This window comes from Hypanus sabinus, chromosome 17 (genome assembly GCF_030144855.1).
Source record: "Hypanus sabinus isolate sHypSab1 chromosome 17, sHypSab1.hap1, whole genome shotgun sequence".
NCBI lineage: Eukaryota > Metazoa > Chordata > Chondrichthyes > Myliobatiformes > Dasyatidae > Hypanus > Hypanus sabinus.
Window position 1 is genome coordinate 28927001 of NC_082722.1, and position 19143 is coordinate 28946143.

Consider the following 19143-nt stretch of genomic DNA (forward strand, 5'->3'; position numbering starts at 1 on the left):
GCGAAAAAGGTTCCTTTCCGGTGCAACCGGCTCTAAACTCCTCCCTGCTGGCGCCCCAGGCAACAGGTCGTTGCTTCAGCAGACAGTACTGTGTATGTATAGTGAATTCCGGTTAATTGGGACACATCAGGACCAGTATGTTTTAGTCCAATTGAGAAGCTGTCTCAGTGAGCCGAAGCTTCACGAAAATAATTAAAAAGGTATAAAAAAAGACAAACCCGTTTAACAGAGTAAAAATTCGTGTTTTTAAATGAAATACCCAACAAATCAGAACACTACCAATACTGCTACACTATAAAACTGTATTAATTGTTAATGATCTATTGTGCTGGATTTCTAAATAGAATAAAAAAAATAAAGTGGGAAAAATGAAGATCGGCTTGACAGAAGGTAGTCTAAGAAACAGTTTTTTAAATTACTTTCTTAAAATTTAGTTGCAAATTTTACATGCAGAACATATTAAAGAAGCTCAGTAAGGTATTGAGAATGGAAACTGGTTTATCACGTGACTTCAGATTTCCAAGCATTCACATACAGTATTGAAATTATTGGGTTTGTGATAATAGTTTCTAGAGTTACAACGTGGGTAACTATACATGGAATTTCACTTCTCTCTCTGCAGGAAGCAGAACCAATTCAGTCATCAATATTGTATAGGAGTTGGAGAACATAGAAAAATATTCTAAAAGCATTGGTCTCCACCTAGCACCGTGGAATATCTGGGTTGTCAGCAAGTTTTAGGGAGTTGTTTCAACAGTGAGCTGGGGTCATGTCGGGAGTTTAACGTAGTACATCTTTGAAAGCCAAATATAAATCACATTACAAGGCATATTTCAAAGTTGAATATTTGTAAGTTTGTACAGTGTTGCGATACTGCTAGAACTTCACTTCTCCCTGAATTAATCCAGATCAAAAAGGGCCTGATATAACTGAATGAGGTTTGCCTCTGCAAAAGTTAGGCTCTGTAGAGACAAAGGTGATAATGGCCGAATACAGAACCATTGAGGCAGAAGTGAGGTTCATTATTTCCTGCCCTTGCATTATGTTTGGCTTTCAGCATCAATCAGAACATTCTGATGTCAATAGGCCAGAACACCCTTTCTACGCTTGTATTTTTCTCGAAAGCAGGTGATGCACCATCAATAACTCACTCTGAGACGTAAAGGCGAGATGTCGGCTTTTATTGACTGGAAGAAGGAACAAGCAGTGAGTGACCACCATACTACATCCTGGAGACTGAGAGGCCGGGCTCAGGCCTTGATCGCCTTTATACAGGGGTCTGTGGGAGGAGCCACAGGAGCAGTCAGCAGGGGGCGTGTCCAGACGGGTATATGTAGTTCACCACAGCAGATAGTTTGCCCAAACAAACTGCAGTGCCATAGAAGTTGTCCGAGCCATGAAAATTGAATTCCTTACTCGCATGAAGCATCTGTTTTATTATGACTCCTTGGCTGAGACCCAGAACCACAAATTCATCAGTGGTCTCATTCTTTAAAATACTTTGAGCATAGTCTTAACAACTCAAGTAATAGATGATGACATTCAATAAAAACTGCAGTTGCTAGAAACTGGAAAAAACACTGAAAATGTTCCAAATGTTCTGCAGGTCAGGCAGCATCTGTGGTAGTAGAAATAGTTAATAAGTCTGGACCCTTTATTGGAGCAATGACACAGATCTATTAGCACACTCAAGGATGTCCATATTGTGATCAATATCTGAAAGGAGACCAATCCTGGCACATGGCTGACACCATGTGCCAGCCAAGAATGGCTGACTGACTGGTGTGACACGCTAAAACAAAAGCATACTGCAGCTTTCTGCTGCCAAAATACAAACTGCAGGTCAGATGGGCTGTCACCAAGTTCTATTTACAATGGTGTCAAAGAATGCTATGCATACTTTCATCCCAGCTGCCTGTATACATTGCATTTATACCTTGGTTTGCATTTGCTCTTACTGTGCCAATTAATTGTCTGAGAACCGTCAACATTATCTTCTGTAAGTATGGCATTCAAGCTGCTGCCTGAACTCTGGTCTGCTATTCTCTATTACAGTATTTGGAAACTTCTCACCACCTCCTAAGCTCAGCTGACCTATGAAAGGGTCCTAGATCTCCTTGCTGTCCAGTAGAATATCCTTGTCAGAGCCCTTTAATCAGTCTACATCCATGATCACTGGTACACAGCAGTAATCTGTAAATATAGACCTATCAGTGTCAGTTTTCAACATTTTTTCAGTCTAATGCCCTTCCCTTGGACAACATTAGTGGCGTTGAGGGGAAACTTGCAGCTTGGACAACTGCCAGTCTTCCGTTAAAAAAAAACCTTGCCCAGGCTTGCGCCCTGAAAACTTTCCAAGGCGCAAATCCATGGTCTATCGAGACTAATGGACGCCTACACTACACTATTTTTTCAGTCTAAAGAAAAATACTTTGGACAGGTCTAAGCAAATCCAAAACTTAGTGTAGGAGTCATTTATCTATCTGCATTGTATTCTGTGTTGCACATTTATGATGGTAGCCAGTTTCATGAGTGGGGTGCATGGTAAAAGCAAAGGGAGTAAGTTATACAGTACATTCATGCTTTGTTCATGTAGTTTGCAGCTGGGAACTAATGGATGCCTAATTATGCTTAGGTTTCATCACTTCAACATTGTATGTTTGCTAATTGCTAACAAAGGATCAAATACATACCTTCACTTTGGAACAATCATTATGTCAGCTGAAGGTGCATCATGCAAGTACAACAAATCCATGGGGATGCCAGCAATTGTTTTGGCTGGAATTGGGGGCTACATTCTGTCAGCAAAAGTTTTCGACATTTATACCAAACGAACATCAGCATTCGGATGTGTCTGTGAAATTAGGAGCACCACAGCCTGGAGCAGCTTGAGGCAAGTAAAAACCCTTTGTTGATTCATGCTGTGTGTTTCGGTTTGAAACACAGTTTTGAATGGTCAGCACTGCCTGTCCAGTTGGGGGATGAAAGCTGTAAAGTGGTGTTTGCCTGAGTTCGATGCTTCGTTCTGTTCAAATGTTGAAATACTTAAGTTGCCAACAGTTGAATTGACTTGCCGTTGTTTTGTTTAGTTTGCAAACTTGGAAAACAACATGACTCAAACTGGAAGCAATGACAACGAAGTCAAGACTAAGGAATTAAACAAACATGCATTGTTGAAGGTCAGATTGCTAAAGGAATTGAAAATACTTATAAAACCATAGAAATGCTGTAACTGTGTATAAAGCTGATGACTTTCATGATGATGTACTGTACACTTTGAAGGCAGTGCATCAAATGTGCATGCAGCAGGTTCTATTTTGTGCATCTGATACCTCCATGGTAAAACAGACTGATTTGGCTGAGCTATGCACAAAACAACAAATATTGAGGGATAAACATGAGTTGCTCCTCATGATGGAGCAGCTTAAGTTGCAAGAAGAAATTGCAGCCAAGGTGGCCAGAATTAAAGTGCTAAGAGCTTCAAGCACTGTGTGCTAAACATGCTCCAGCAGGACAGTTCTATGGTGAGAGTCGCAATATTGACATGGAACAGTGCAAATCCAACATACTCAATGTCAATGTGGATACATTTGTTCCTCAGATGTCTATGAGCCACAAGTTTGAACCCCAAGGGGTAATTCAGGATGTTCACTCTCAGCTTGTATCAAGGAGACACTCTGAACCTATGCCATATCCAATAGCTTCTGAGGATATTAATCTACAGTGTGGTGACACTCGCCTTTCAGATGATAGAAGTGTAAACGCTGCACTGGAGGCCATAAGGAAGTGAAAAGAGTTTAGGGAAGCAACAACGCATTGCATCTCTACCTATAAGATAAATTCAAATCTTTGACGGTAATCCATTGCAGTATCAATTATTTATGAGGGCTAACAAGAATAGCACTGAGGCAAAACTGACGATTATGTGACTGCCACTGCATGAATGAAGTCACCAGAGAAAGGTACTGGTAGTTATGAAGCAGTTTCTTTATTCGACAGAACAAGTTACAGCAGGCATCATATCAAGACAATTTCGATGGAAGGGTCTGGCTGGCCCAACGTGGGGCTCGATATTTTGTGTGTTAAATATCAAAGAACAATTCCATATTTACAATACATCCACAAAAGCTTTCTTTGAAACTATATACAAACTTCACACCTCCCGATTCAAGCCCACATCACAGATATCTAAATGAATTTTAATCAGCATTGTCTGGTCTGTGATTCAAAGCTCTTAGGAACCTATTGTTCAGAACTGCATTTAAAGTTAAATGTACAATTTATATTTAGCTTTGAAGTTGGTGGCTGAAGTCATTTGCTAAATGTAAATGTGCTGAACTCAAAAATCGCTCTAATGGTGACCATCTTTATTGTCTCGCACAGTTCACTAGAGGTTACCCTAGAGACCTTATCAAAAGTTGCTAGTAAGCCAACCCGGAGCAAGGGTAGCCAAAGGCCCAAGCTTCACCACTAGAACATCTTGGTCACGCGCGCAAAATTGCTGCAGCCTACATAGAAAAATGTTCCTTCTTGGCCGCCATGTCAATTCAGAAGTGGTTACAGGTAAGCTTCAAGGTTACAGCCTTTTTTCTTAGAAACTATTGCAGTGCCATAGAAGACATGCAGGACACGTGACTTGGACATGCCTGCTAATGAGGATTATCGTAAATAAATTGTCCAATAAACTTAGAGGAAAATGGAGATTTTTCCATGCGGGTCTATGAAGTACAAGAAAGGCACAATTAAGTTTGCATTCACTGATGTGGTTGACTTTATTGAAAGGTGCATATAAATTGTAAGACACCGTGTTTCAGAATGTGTATGATGCTTCACCACTAACAGTAAGCAAAGTGTGAACAAAGCTGGATCACAAACTCTTTCTAAAGCTGAAGAAAGCAGCCTTGCTCCTACTATGGCTACCAGAACGAAGGAATGGGTTTGTCTGTTCTGCTAGGGTGAACATACTTTGGATTTGTGCTCTCAGCTAGATAAAGGGGTTCAAAATGAGAAGAGTACCTTCCTAAAAGAAAATGGTGTCTGCTTTGGTGACTGTGTACAGGACACTTCAGCAAGGAATGCAGGAAGTGTCTTTCATGCAAGGTATGCAGTGGCAAGCATCCCAGCAAACTTCATATTCACTCTGAAGGAAAGAGTGCAGAATCAATCAAACAGCAGCGAATAACACCCTGGTATCTGAAGGCCTTGCCGGGTCTTGTGATCATAATTGTAAACTTCCAGTAATTCCAGTTCAAGTGCAGTCTAAGAGTCACAAAACAGTGGTTGCTTATGTTTTCCTAGATCAAGGAAGTACAGCAGTGCTCTGTACAGTGAACCTCATGAACAAGCTTTCTCTTACACACCATGCATCAAAAGAAGGTTGTGAGTAACTGTGTCATTTCATGATTGGAATTGGCTAGCTTAGACAGCGAAGTGAAACGTACTTTGCTGGGTTGGACTGTTAATGGACCATTGAAAGGAGACCATGGAGGCAGAAGAGACTATGCTGGCCAGCACTGAGTTAATGGGATTTCAGTTTTGCATTTGGATGAGCTTTGGCAGCAGCAATTCAAGACACATTTTCCTGAATGCAGGCAAGAGAAACATCCTAGTTTGTCACGTCCAATTACGCTTAACTTACTTTTGGGAATGCTTAAGTTTCATCGCTTCAAGAGAGTACATTTGCTAATCACTAATAAAAGATCAAATACATTTCTTGAACTTTTGAACAATCATCATTGGAACTGAGGGTGCATCATGCAAGAATAACAAGTCCATGGGATCAGCAGCAATTATTTTGGTTAGAATTGGCTGCTACGCTTTAGGTTGTGGTTTAATTTTAAACTATTGGTGTAGCTGAATTACCTCCAAAGAGTAGGCCAATAAAACAACCGGTCTGACAGGGCAGCTAAACAGGCATTCAAATCTTAATAGTGCAAAGTGCAAAGATTCTTTGGATCTCAAATGTATACTCTACGTATCAGTTTTTCATAATTTGGAGAATTGTACAACTATGTGTCTAATGTAATTAGTATGCATCAAGTTTGAAGAAAACCATTTTGCTATTACTATCATGGATAGCTAATGAGACTGCAGATGAGATGGTATTACATGTTGTTTTCCGATGTACACAAATTCACTATCATTTTATTAATAAGGAAGACTAATTAATGCTTGGGATGGTTATATAGCATCAAAAAGTTTCAATTACCTAACTAGCCACAGGCAATTCCTGTATTGAGGTGTGGATTTGCATTCATAGAAAATAATGAAGTTTAAGCTAATTGTTTTTTTGCCCCTACAACATTCTGTGAAAGCATTTTATTCTGTATCTCAATTTTTTGAGTAGTGTTTTGTAATTTTTGTAAGAGCAAATTTCCGCGCGCGTGTATTTTTATTCTCCTGTTGTCAAAATCTGATCATTATACATCATCTGATCCATACAGACCGTCCACTCATAAGGTATCTATAAAATATTTCATAATTATCCTGAGTTAGGATACTGAGTTCATGAATACAAATGAAGAAAGCAACTAACATTTTTCCTTTACAAACAAACAAAAAAAACCCTGGTGCTCTTTAAAAACGAGTTTACGAAGTCATTTTTCATCAAAAATTACAACAGTATACAATAGTCTAAATGCTAAATGTTTTACTGAATATTCCAATTTCGAAAGTGTTTGTCAGTAATTTGAGTAACAAACAAATATATCAACTAAGACTAAAATTTAAACAAATAATTACTTTAAAAAAATTTAACTTAAAATTAAAGTCTGGATCCTTGATTGGGAATCTTAGATTATTTTTGCAGCACAATATAGTTCCAAACTGAAAACCCACCTTTGACTAATTCTAGGTCAATGCTGTTTGCTTCTGATTTGTCTGTGGATTGTAACCGGTTTTGGAAGAGTCATTTCCCAACATATAAAGAACTTCTTTAAAAAATTGATTCTTTATCATTATGATTTTAATGACATGTTCTTGGAAGGAAAGAAGGAATCCTATCTTTAGTCTGCCATCTAGTGAAAAAAAAGATACAAGCCATTGAATAATAAAATCCACACATTCTATACTAAAAATTCAATGGAATGTTAACACAATTTCCCATTCCACCTACTAAGTTAATATAATTTGGAGCAATTTGCAAGGAAATTGGGCACTAATAATTTTAATCACAACAGCAACAAAACTAGAAGAAATTGCTGATTAACCTCTTTCCACTTATTCTTTTTTGTGCATTAATTGTGCCAAGATCACTACCACTGCATTCTTAAGATGCTGCCTCGTCTGGTTAACAAGGTTCCTTTAACAACCTCTTTCTGGAAGTTTGGAGGTGATTCCCAATAGATAGTCTGTACTATCTGGATGGCAAATTGTTTTCGATTGAACGAGAAAGCAGCCCTGAATTGCCGGGGGTGGTACAGAGTTTAGAATCAAGATGTGCAATTTGACCATTAGATGTACTCTGTATCAGACCACAGAACGGTCTCACAAATAGCTGGTAATTTCTCTCCCCCCTTCTCTTTTTTCATCCCCTCCATTCTGTTTCCCTGCACATTCCTTCTCCTCATCTGCCCATTATCTGCTCATGATGCCCCTCCTCCATGGTCCACTGTCCTGTCCAATCCCCCTCACCTACCAGCTTGTAGTGCATACCCCTCCCTCCAATTTCTGATTCCGGCTTCTTCCCTCCTCTTCTCCGTCAGTCCAAAGAACAGGGACCATTTTCTCTTCTCCACAGATGCTGCCCAACTTGCACTTTCTCCTGAACTTTGAGTTTCTCAAGATTTCCAGAATCTCTATGTTTTGGACACAATTTCTCTTTTCAGAGTAGGTAGAAAATGCAAATCAGATATTATCCATCTAAATCCAATAACTTATAAAAACTCTACTGGCAAACTTATCCCACACTAGATTCCCCACTCCATCATTCTTTTCTCATTAAACTCATAGTTCCAACTTTTATTTTTCTGTTAACCATACCTTCCCCAATTCATAAATGTATTATTATACAGTGTTTGCTCCCGACAGTTATTAAAGCTTACCTGCAAAGATATAGTACAGTGTAATTAATTTAGTTCTTTAACAGCCTATTGAAGCAAAGTGTCAACACATCCCATAAACACAAATTCTGGAAGGGTTAAAGCTCTCTAAATAAATGAAATAAGCTTTTATTTTAAGAACTGCTTTAATATTAATACTGGTAAAAATCTCAAATTTTACAACCTGAACCATACAGTGATGCAATTTGACAGAATGTGGCAAAAGGTGACTCATTTGGATGAGTCCATTTTAAAAAAAGGTTTGAGTCAGGATTTACCCCAAATACTCAATCTAAATCAACAGCCGCATCACTCAGGGGTGTTCTAGAGCAAGAATGTAAATTTCCTTAAAAAATTTAAACTATTTATTTAAATTACTATCATTGTTTACCAGCTTTTCATGCCACATTTATTTGATTTAAACTTCTGGCCTTGTATTCTTGCTTCTTGATGATTAGGCCAATTGGCTTACTAATTCAATGGCATCACCACAATGACACAAATACACTATTGATTTAAACTAAATTTCCAATATAAAGCACTAAACTTTGGTACATATTATTAAGAGATGCAGCAGAACCTACCATAAAGAGATTTAAGAGCATCTTATTTTTGCCTATTCATATCACCTCATGGTCCATTCAAAGGGTACCCTTTGAGAATATTCATTACTCTCAAAATATTTTTGTTTTTGTTACATGCTCCTGTTATATATGATAACCATACTAAGGTCTACACTATGGACATTAACTAGCCTACAACACCTCTTCTACATGACTATTCTTCATGAATAAGCTTTATGTTGGCAAGCTCATGACTTGTACAGGGTCTTGCACTGAAACCCACCAGTTCTAAATCTGATAGTGCCACTCTTATTAATATAGATGGTACCAAAGAGGAACCTTATCTGAATTTTCTAATTCCAAGCCTGTTTATTGCAGCCATTTGTAGATTCCGTGCGCACCCTTGTAAATGATCATGTTTGGCTGGGAAATCAAATCTTGCACCTCCCTGTTCCAAATGGTTTATTGCACATTGAGTCATTAAATATAAACATATTTAAAACATATAATAGCTGCAAGTATGCAAATGCCTGCAGTAGCCTTTATTCTACACCTAATGCTTGTGGTAAATATATTAGAAAATGGAGATTGAAATACACAACTACAGTGCTGAAATTTACACATTTCTATTTGATACTGTGTCATACAATTAGTTTCAAAATGGCAATCAAATCAAATCGCATTTGAAGCAGCAAATGTTATGTGTAACACTGATTTGATCCAAATGGTAACACTGGAGGTCAGAATTCCAACCAATCCTCTTGCTGGGTAGAGATACGTGCCCTCTACGACACTGTTAATTGATTACCTGCACACTAGCTATAGGGTAAATACCCTTCGGCCACATCAGTGGGAAAGGAAACAGTTAATGCATCAGGTGGAAGACCATTCATTGTAACTGGGAAGGAGACTCAAACTCTTAAAACTGCAAGGACGGTGGGAGAGGGTAATGCTTCCAATAGGATACAACCTGTGTGACTCTGGGGTCATCTGTATTCTTTCCCAAATGGTTAATAAATTTTACATCACATCACCATTCAAATATACAGTAAAGGTTATATTTCAAGAACACACAAGGTTCTGCAAATCAAAACTTTGAGCAACACATTCATAGTGTCAGAGGAACTCAGCCGGTGAGATAGCATCTATGGAGGGGAATAAACAGTCAATGTATTGGGCCAAGAATGTTCACCAGGACTGGAGAGGAAGGGGGCAGAAGCCAGCATATGGTGTGAGGAGGGGGAGGAGGACAAGCTGGCAGATGATAGGTGAAACCAGGTGAGAAGAAAGGTGGGGGGATGGGGGAAAGGGGAATGAAATGAGGAGCTGGGAGGTGATGGGTGGAAGAGGTAAAGGACTGTAGAGGGAATAACAGAGCAGACAAAAGAAGACAATAGGTGATGGAAGAATGAGGAGAGAGACGGGAACTAGAATTGAGAATGGAAAAGGGAGAAGGGGAATAAATTAACAGTAATATAAAAATCAGTTCTAATAACTAAATAATTTAGTCCCCAATCTATGCCAGGTCTCAGCAATGTCATGGAGGTCACACTGGATACACCAAGCCTCTGGATGCATTCGAGAGTTAGATAGAGCTCTTATAGATAGCGGAGTCAAGGGATATGGGGAGAGGGCAGGAACGGGGTACTGATTGTGTATGATCAGCCATGATCAGAGTGAATGGTGGTGCTAGCTAGAAGGGCCAAATGGCCTACTCCTGCACCTACTGTCTATTGATACAGTAGGTGAACCTAACAGTCTTGCAGGTGAAGTGTCACCTCACATACAAGGAACATTTGAAGACCACTGAGGGAGGAGATGAAGCACCTGTCCCACTTGAAGGGATAAGCACCAGGAGGAAGATCAGAGGAGGATGGTTTTGGGGTTGGGGTGCGGGGGGGAAGAGAGAGGGAGAGAAATATATTTAGTGGTATCTGCATTGTAAATGGTGGAACTTATGGAGAGTGATGTGTGGATACAAAGGCTTGTGAAGCGTTAGGTATGGACAAGGAGAATCCTATCTCTTATGGAAACGGAGATGGGGTGAGGGCAGACATGCGGGAAATGTATGAAATGTTGGGCATGGGCTACATTAATGGCGGTGGAAGAGAAGAGAAACACCATTCTTTGAAGAATGAGGACATCTCAGATGTTCTAGAATGGAAAGCCCCATCCTGAGAACAGATGCAGTGGAGACAGGGAATTGAAATAATAGGAAAAACAGTTTTATAAATGGTAAGTGAGGAGAGGACGCAGTCATTAATGTCACATAGAAAGAGTTGAAAGCATTGAAAAATATTCTAAAAGCACTTGTCTTTTCCTGGCACCATGGCATATATAGCTTGCCAGCAAGTTTTAGGAAGTGTATAAATTTTTTTCAGTGAATGGGGGGCCATGTCCAGAGATTAATCATAATTAATCACAAATGTATTTTTTGAAAGCAAAAGATAGATTTGGAGGGTTTTTTAAAAAATTTGCCTGATGAATATTTGTAACATTAACCCAAAAACCCCCATCCTCTCAAAATTAACCTTTTCTAAAACCAAGATGAATTATTTTAATCTTTCCTTTAAAGCAGTTACTAAATGAGAAGTCGTCATATAGAAAGAACATGCCAAAAATTGTTGTAAATGACCTGCTACAATGCAATTGTTCCTCCCGCCTGATGTAATATTAAGTACAAGTAGAAAGCCATTTGATAAAAGTTTATTGTAGAAACAAAATAATAGTATCACAATGCAAATAAATGAACGTGCATCAGTTATTACCAAAAGCAGTTTTCTTTCCTAAAATAGATCAAAAATCAGTTTCTGCGAACACAAGTCCAATCAAGCATCATAGCTTCAGCAGCTTGAGGTGGCCCAGGATTTTGTTATATCTGAGGCTGAAAGACCTTTGAGGTCTTGCATCTTTGTTGACATAGAGGACCTAAAAAAATTCTCACAGCTAAAGAATAATGTCTTAAAGGGGATTTAGAGTTTAAAAAAAACAATAATAGTGCTTTCAAACAGCAAAAACATACCCTGTATGGCACAAAATATGAAGTTTAAATAAATTTTGAACACGTCTTTTAATACAAATTCACAGTACAGTAGTGTAAGCTGCACAGTGGTGCTTTACACAGTTGCCAAGAATTCTGAAGGCAGCGTTGAGTTACATCCATGTGAAAGGCAATATCAACTAATTATCCAAGTATCCATTCTTTCATGTCTGCTTTTAATGTATCTATTAAGATATTTCATATTTACTTTTATTCAGCAACCATAAAACAATTAAAGATGCACACTTTTAATGTATATAAATGTTACGATTATGGTTTGCATTTTAATTTTCATTCTGTAGGTTATAAATACATAAATATACCATCATTCTGATTGGCAACTGGTTAGATCACATTTCAGTCATTTCATGTTTGCACATAGACTTTCAACTGTTTTGTGCATCACTACAATAACATTTCCAAACACTGAAGTGATCAGAAGTTATTTGTTTCATCACGATGGAGCACTTGTGTAGATATATTCATACATTCTACGTATTCTATATTTATCTTAATGTAAATATAGTACTTCAAATTCTTGGACCATATTCTAAATACTGATATAAAAGCACTAAGGGTTAAAGCCACCTTCTATCTTGTAATAAAGGCTTCAGTTGCACTCCAAAGTTTTTAAAGTGAGACACTCAAATATCAGCTTAAATTCTCAGACGAATTGTCATACATAGTCACACTGCAACAAGGAATTGGTCCTGCTATTTCAACAACAATGTGAATGAACTTTCCATCAGCCTATTACGTAGTAATCTGAGTTCTGACCATAATGAAATCAAATGATCTTCATACCCTCTGGACTGAAGTAGGCTGTGTGAATGTGGAAAACAGAATGCACAGAAAACTAATAAAACAGAACCATCCTCCCCATTACAGAGAGTGAACAATAGAACTGAAAATACTTGTCAATTGCAAGAAATACCAGAAGGCTATTAATTGCTTTCAGTGGTGATATTGTGGCATTGCTTCAAAATAGAACTTAAATCCACAAAATAAATTCCTGTCAATGATTATTTCATAAAGAATAATGCCAAAGGAAAAGTCTTGCATCAAAAATACAAAAAGACACCAATGCATCTAATATGTAAAACAAGTTCCCATTTTGGCAAATCAATAACAATTATATAACGGCAACTGCCCGACAACTATAGGCAGCTTTTCAAACACTGCTTGATAAAGTTCTGAGATTGCTGTTCTCCAAACTCTCCTCAGCATGGAAACTTATTATGCATAGTCAAGGTAGACCTGAACTGATTCAATTTATGGCAAAACTGAGATAGGTTTAAATTACATCGGCCATAATCCTTGATTGGAATAAAACATGTAGAAGATATATCAAATTGGAACTAACTTTATTTTGTTATATTTTAGAAGCTTTACATGCAGTTAGAAAAAGGGACACTAAAGACAATAATTTGTCCAGAAAATTTGGTATCTTCAGAATTCTAGATTTCGAATTACATTTGGGACAATCTCTATATAATAATTTCATTATGTAACACATCAAACCAAAATTAGGAAATCCTAACTCGTAACACATTGTTCTACATACATATTTGGATATTCTAACATCATTTTCCAATCTATATTGTATATAGTTTCAGACAGATGCCTGCAAGTTCAGAAATCACCCCAACTTTCACTGCTACAAACAAGAGGCTTTGTACTTTGCAATGCAACCTTCAATATGACCATCAAATTTCACAAGGATAAGGGCTGTGTGAAAATTGTGTATGTTTACTATTTCTTCATTGCTGGTAAGACTCAAATTTAACTCCCTTACCAATTCTCAGCATTTAAATGTTAAAATTGTGCAACACTTCAAGTTCTGGAATAACTTAATAGAGAAAAGGAATGGTGTTTACCTACATCAGGGAATTAATTGTCATGTTGAAAGTAAAAGGAAATTGAGTCCAACACAAACCAGCATTCCCAAGAGGGATAAATTTTCAGAGATCCCATTTTAACGTCAAGTAGAATTTTCTTCCAAGTTGTTAAGATTATATATTTATGCAAGTAGCCCAACATTGATAAAGTAGAAATATTTCTAATTCGCATGGAGACTGTATTTGGCTGGATTGCAATAACCTTCAATGCCTCTGTATACACAATGCATGACCATTTTGCTGAGACACTCATAGAACTGTATACCCAACATGCATCACTATTTCAAAAAGTGAATCCAAAACCTAGTTTACGCAGATTAAACACTTTAGGAGAAATATTAGCATTCTTAAAGACAGCCGTACCAACAATTATTCTCGAAGATAAATGTTATTTTAAAATTTTGTTCACAAATGCTTAATGCATTTCTATAGCTCCAGTACCAAGATATAGGCTATTGTGAATGGATTGCTTCCATTCTCTTTTACATTGTGACAGATTACTAAATTTGCTCAGTCATCTTCCAAAAAAAGAAAATGGATGATGGAGTAATCGAATAGGTAAAGCATTATTTTCCCAGCTCTGTGGTTAGGAAGTTAAATGATGAGAGGTGATAGAATTTAAATTCACAAATGCAATGTATTCAGATAAAAGCTGACATTCTTTATCCACTTCTAGCTCAAATGCCAATGATCACAATGCAACCAACAGGTTACATGACACAGCTCATCAAAGTGAAGGAAGTTACACCATTAGGATAATTAAAATAACCCCTGTGAGTGTCCACTACAAGGCAGCCAATACTCCAAGCATTAGCTTGCTTGACTGAAACCAAAATTTGATTAAGTAAATTAGAAATCTGCATTGCTTTTAACAAAGTGATTGGATAAAATTATGGATTGAGATTGAATCAGATTTTACACATCCTGCTGAATCTCGTGTTGCAGTTTAAAAATGTAATCTTTAACTTTTCTTGCGGTCTCAATTTGTCGAGACAGCACCTGAAACAAAGTTCAATCATGATAAATACTGAATAACAATGTTGGAGCTACCTTGTTTTATAACTTCTTCTTGATAGACATGTGACCTAATCCTTTAAACCAGCACAAGTACTATCTAATCATTTATTCTCTGATTGTATTAAATGGTCAAGCACATTTTTAAAAATGACAAACATTGCCAGGAAACCAAACAAAACGATTTCCAAGAAAAGAACATGGTTTATTGTATCCTAAGCCAACAAAAGGTATGAACATATCAAAAGGTTGGGTAAGAAGTTGCTCTTCTTATTTTGTTTCTTTGGATTGCTATAGCAACTTACCAATACATAGGAAAGAAAAAAATAGTGTGGTATGATTTATCTTCTAAGGCATGCTGGTACAACACAATGGGGTACTGTCTTGTCATTGTCAGCTAAACTAACAACTTTCCAAACATCATGCACAAATAATTTAATTCAAGCAAACTTGTGATTAGAGACTGATCAGGTTGCAAATTTTTACTGTTGGGTACACATTTGTGCATGATATTTAGAATCCAGTTATTGCAATTAATAGCAGACTAGAAGAGTGGATATAAGGACGTGCAGAAAGAGAACTCTCAGGAAAAGTTGTGCAGTGATAGCCTGAAGACATCGTTGGTGCAGATCCAAGATTCATTGATGTTTTTCAGTAAAAATACCTGGTGGAATCCCATGACTGGGTCTTCATCAACCTAAAGTGAGAACAAAACAAATTTAGATTCTGAATATGAAAGGATTTTTTTTTGATTTGTTATTTTTGCATACACAAAATATGAATAGCTGAAATCATTAATGGCAAAATCCATGGGTACTTTAAAGTTCCTGGAAACTAGTTATTCCAAATTCCAGGCTTCTCAAGTTGGCGCAAGGAAACAGAATATCTACTACTGTCTACAGTTGGAGACATCCCTTAACTACTATTCTCAAAGGTGGCTTGAAAGAGTTCATTGAGAAGGAGATACTGACAAGACCAAATGGAATAACCTTTTCCAAGCTAAGCCACCACCTCAGCTGCACAAAACAGAAAAAATATGGTTACCATGATCTCAAAACAACAGCCCACAAAAATATTATAATGCTGTGGAAGCCTGAAGCTCCATTTAAACTTATAACATTCCTATCACCCACCAGAATTAAACCAAAGATTCTGTAGCCACAAAGCATTTCAATGTTTAGTTTTAGGTTAATTCCATATTATTTAATTCTATATTATGGAATCCACATGCAACAGGTAACATCAAGACTGATTTCACAGAATAGATTTTGACTAAAATGTAGATTTGCTCAACAACCATTACAAGGACTGCAATCAAAGCTGGAGTTTCTTAATATTTAGACTCACAAAACAATTTGATCATTCTTGGATTTTCATGTTGAGCAAGATTTAACATATTTTGTCTCCCAGTTGTCAAAATGTCAGACCACTGTTCAGTCAGCTTCTGATATATCGAAACATCAAGTCAGCAAAAGATATCATTATGAAAGGGCTTAAATCAATTCCTTCTTGCAGTTGGCTTCCACTACAAGGTACTTCATCATGAATCATGAAAATACCTTACATGGTTCTGTTCTTTTCAGTACTGCTTACACTCCAATGGAGATTCCCAAGTTAACTGGCTGATATGATAGTGAACTGAAATGCAACTCAATCTTACCAAAAACAATCCATAATATTAGAAACTGCTCAAAGGCTGAATTAGATAATGTCAAAAGGGTCTAATTTTTTTGCCAGAGGTGGGATTGTTGCTCGCTGCCAGTTACGCTGGGGTGGTACTTTGAGGTTCTTAAGTTTATCTGTTATTCATTCTTTGGGGCACTTCTGTTTTTGTGGATGTTTGGGAAGAAAAAGCATTTCATGGTGTATATTGTATACTTTTTTTGTAATTTATTTTTCATTGAAATTCATCATTCAAACATTTCCATAAGATGTATTTCAGATACTGTATATGTATATATCATATATTCATGTTTGCCACAGATCTCCACATAGTATTTATCTGAGGTATACACTTATAGAAAAGAAAGAACAAACAAAAGGAAAACTATGTACGAGTAGGAAGTGATCTTTTTTTAACAACATAATCATTGATTTGTGAGAATAAAATCAGGCCTACGGGGTGTAATGTAGTTAAACCATTTTTCCCAGTATGAATGAAATTGTTCCAATTTATAATTGACAGATGCTGTTATCTTCTCCATTCTGTAAATGTCCATTGTTATTTCCATCCATGTGTTTAAAATTGGGCTCTCCTGTGATAACCTTTTCCTGGTAAGAATCTTTTTACCAGTCACCAGCAGTATATTCATTTAATATTTATCTCTTTTCAACCATTCTTGAGGTATATAGCTAAAATATATGGTCTTACTTTCTAAGGGTATTTCACATTTAAAAATGTCTTGTAGGGTATTGTGTATCCCACTCCAGTAGTCTTTGATAATGGGGCAATCCAGGAAAATATGGTAATGGTTTGCATTTTGATTTCCACAATTTATTCACCAAACAGGGAGGTTACTATCATACTGGGATTTCTGAGAGGGTGTAATAAAATATCTTATCAAGTTTTTCCATCCAAACTCCCTCCATTTCTGTGAACTGGTACACTTCCACTGATATCTCCATATTGTTGTCCAATCTTCCTCAGATATAATTATCCCTCCTTCCTTCTCCCATTTTGTTTTAATATTTGACAGACCCTTATACACGCTTGAAATGATTCTACTACTATTATCTGAATAATATGCTTTTCTAAACAGTTCTATCAAACGTACTTGCTTCAGTTACATTTTTCACCCTATTAACATGTCGCATCTACAAATACCAATAAAAATCTTGTTTTTCTATTAAGTATTTCTCTTTAAGCATTTCAGAACTGTTCCTTCTTTCATTATATTGCATAGAACTGTTATTCCTTTAGCTGTCCAGTCCTTAAATCTAGCATCCAGTTTATTCAGCGTAAAATCCAAGTCATATGCACACCATTTAAGAATTACAGTATCTCCCTCTAGTTTATATAATTTTATAATAGTTTTCCATATTTTAAGAGTCCATTTCACCCATGGGTTATCAATAGTATTTATGTAACTTTGTAGGTTGTTATCAGCCAAAATTGCCTGTATGGGGATGGAAGGTATCTTCTCAATGTTTTTCCATGTTGCACCAACATATCACAGCTCTCATCCATGCTGCAAAATAATAATCTCAAAGAGAAGGTAGGCCCCATCCCCCCTTTTCCTTGGCTAATTGCAGAATTTTGAGACTAACTCTAGGTCTTTTACCTTGCCATATATACCTTGATAACATTTTGTGCCATTCATTGAATTGATTTTGGTTCATCTCTATTGGTAGGGTCTGAAAGAGATATAATAGTCTGGGCAATATAATCATTTAATGGATTCAATCCTTGAACTGAGACTAAATAAAGGAATTGGATTCTATCATTATGGTCTTCATTAATTTTTTTTATATATAGGCAAATTGCATTCTGATAATTTTGCCAAATCTTTTGGTATAATGATGCCCAAATATTTGAAAGACTGTTTGCCATGCCAAGGGATATCTACTTTCAATCTCTCTTGATGGGCTATAGTTATAGGAAAGTAATTGGGTTTTACCTATGTTGATCTTATATCCTGATAATTGACCATATTGTTCAAAGGATTGCTTCGATGTAGGTCAAAATGTCATCCGTGTAACAGGCAAATTGATGCTCTGTCCCTTTAATAGTAATTCCCCTGATATCTTTGTTTTGTCTGATGTATTGAGCTAGTGGTTCCAGATATAATGCGAAGAGTAGTGGTGACCATGCACAACCCTGTCTTGAGCCCCTTTCTAGGGTAAAACTATTTGATAAATATCCATTGATTTTAATCCTAACAGTGGGATTGTCATATAATGCCTGTATAGTTTTAATAATTGTCATGTAAACCAAATCTATGTAAAACTCTGTAAAGGAAATTCCAATTAACCAAATCAAATGCCTTTTCAGTGTCCACGCCTATCACTATTGCTTTAATTTTATTTTAGAGTCCTTTTTATATTGTCTTGTGTTTGGCGATGTATAAAACCTGTCTGATCATTATGTATCAGTGTGGGTAGAAACTCTTCTAATCGTTTGGCCATGATGGAGGTAAATAATCTACAATCTACATTAAGAACAGATATTGGTCTAAATGACCCACATTCCATTTTATCCTTGCCTTCTTTCAGCGTAGCTGAGATTATCACCTCCTTCCAGCTGGGTGGTGTTTGTGCCTTTTTTAGAGCCCAGTTCAGCATGGAATTAACTCATTTTTAAATTCTTTATAGCACACTGCCATATATCCATCTGATCCTGGTGACTTGCTTAATTTAGGCCTACTAATTGCAGTTTTTAGTTCAGTTTCAGTTATGTCAGCATTCATCGTTCTATTTTGTTCTTCATTTAAAGTGCATAACTCTAGAGAATTCAGGTAGCTGTCAATTTGGGCTGTGCTTACCCCAGAACTTCAGAATATAAAGTTTTGTAAAACACTTCAAAAGCTTCCTGAATTTCACTTAGCTTATTTTTTTTTTAAATCACTTTTGTTCTTGGATCCCTAATTCTA

General features: G+C 36.9%; 1 protein-coding gene across 6 annotated transcripts in view; it reads right to left on the reverse strand.

Annotated features, from left to right (window-relative positions):
* Nucleotides 1-11292: 11292 nt before the first annotated feature.
* Nucleotides 11293-19143, reverse strand: part of nutf2 (nuclear transport factor 2) — a 48749-nt gene continuing 40898 nt past the window's right edge. For all 6 annotated transcript variants that reach the window (XM_059992744.1, XM_059992745.1, XM_059992748.1 and 3 more), the window contains exon 5: nucleotides 11293-15251. In XM_059992744.1, the coding sequence (XP_059848727.1) occupies nucleotides 15138-15251 (114 nt within the window). In that variant the 3' untranslated portion in view covers nucleotides 11293-15137. The remainder of the gene's footprint in view (nucleotides 15252-19143) is intronic.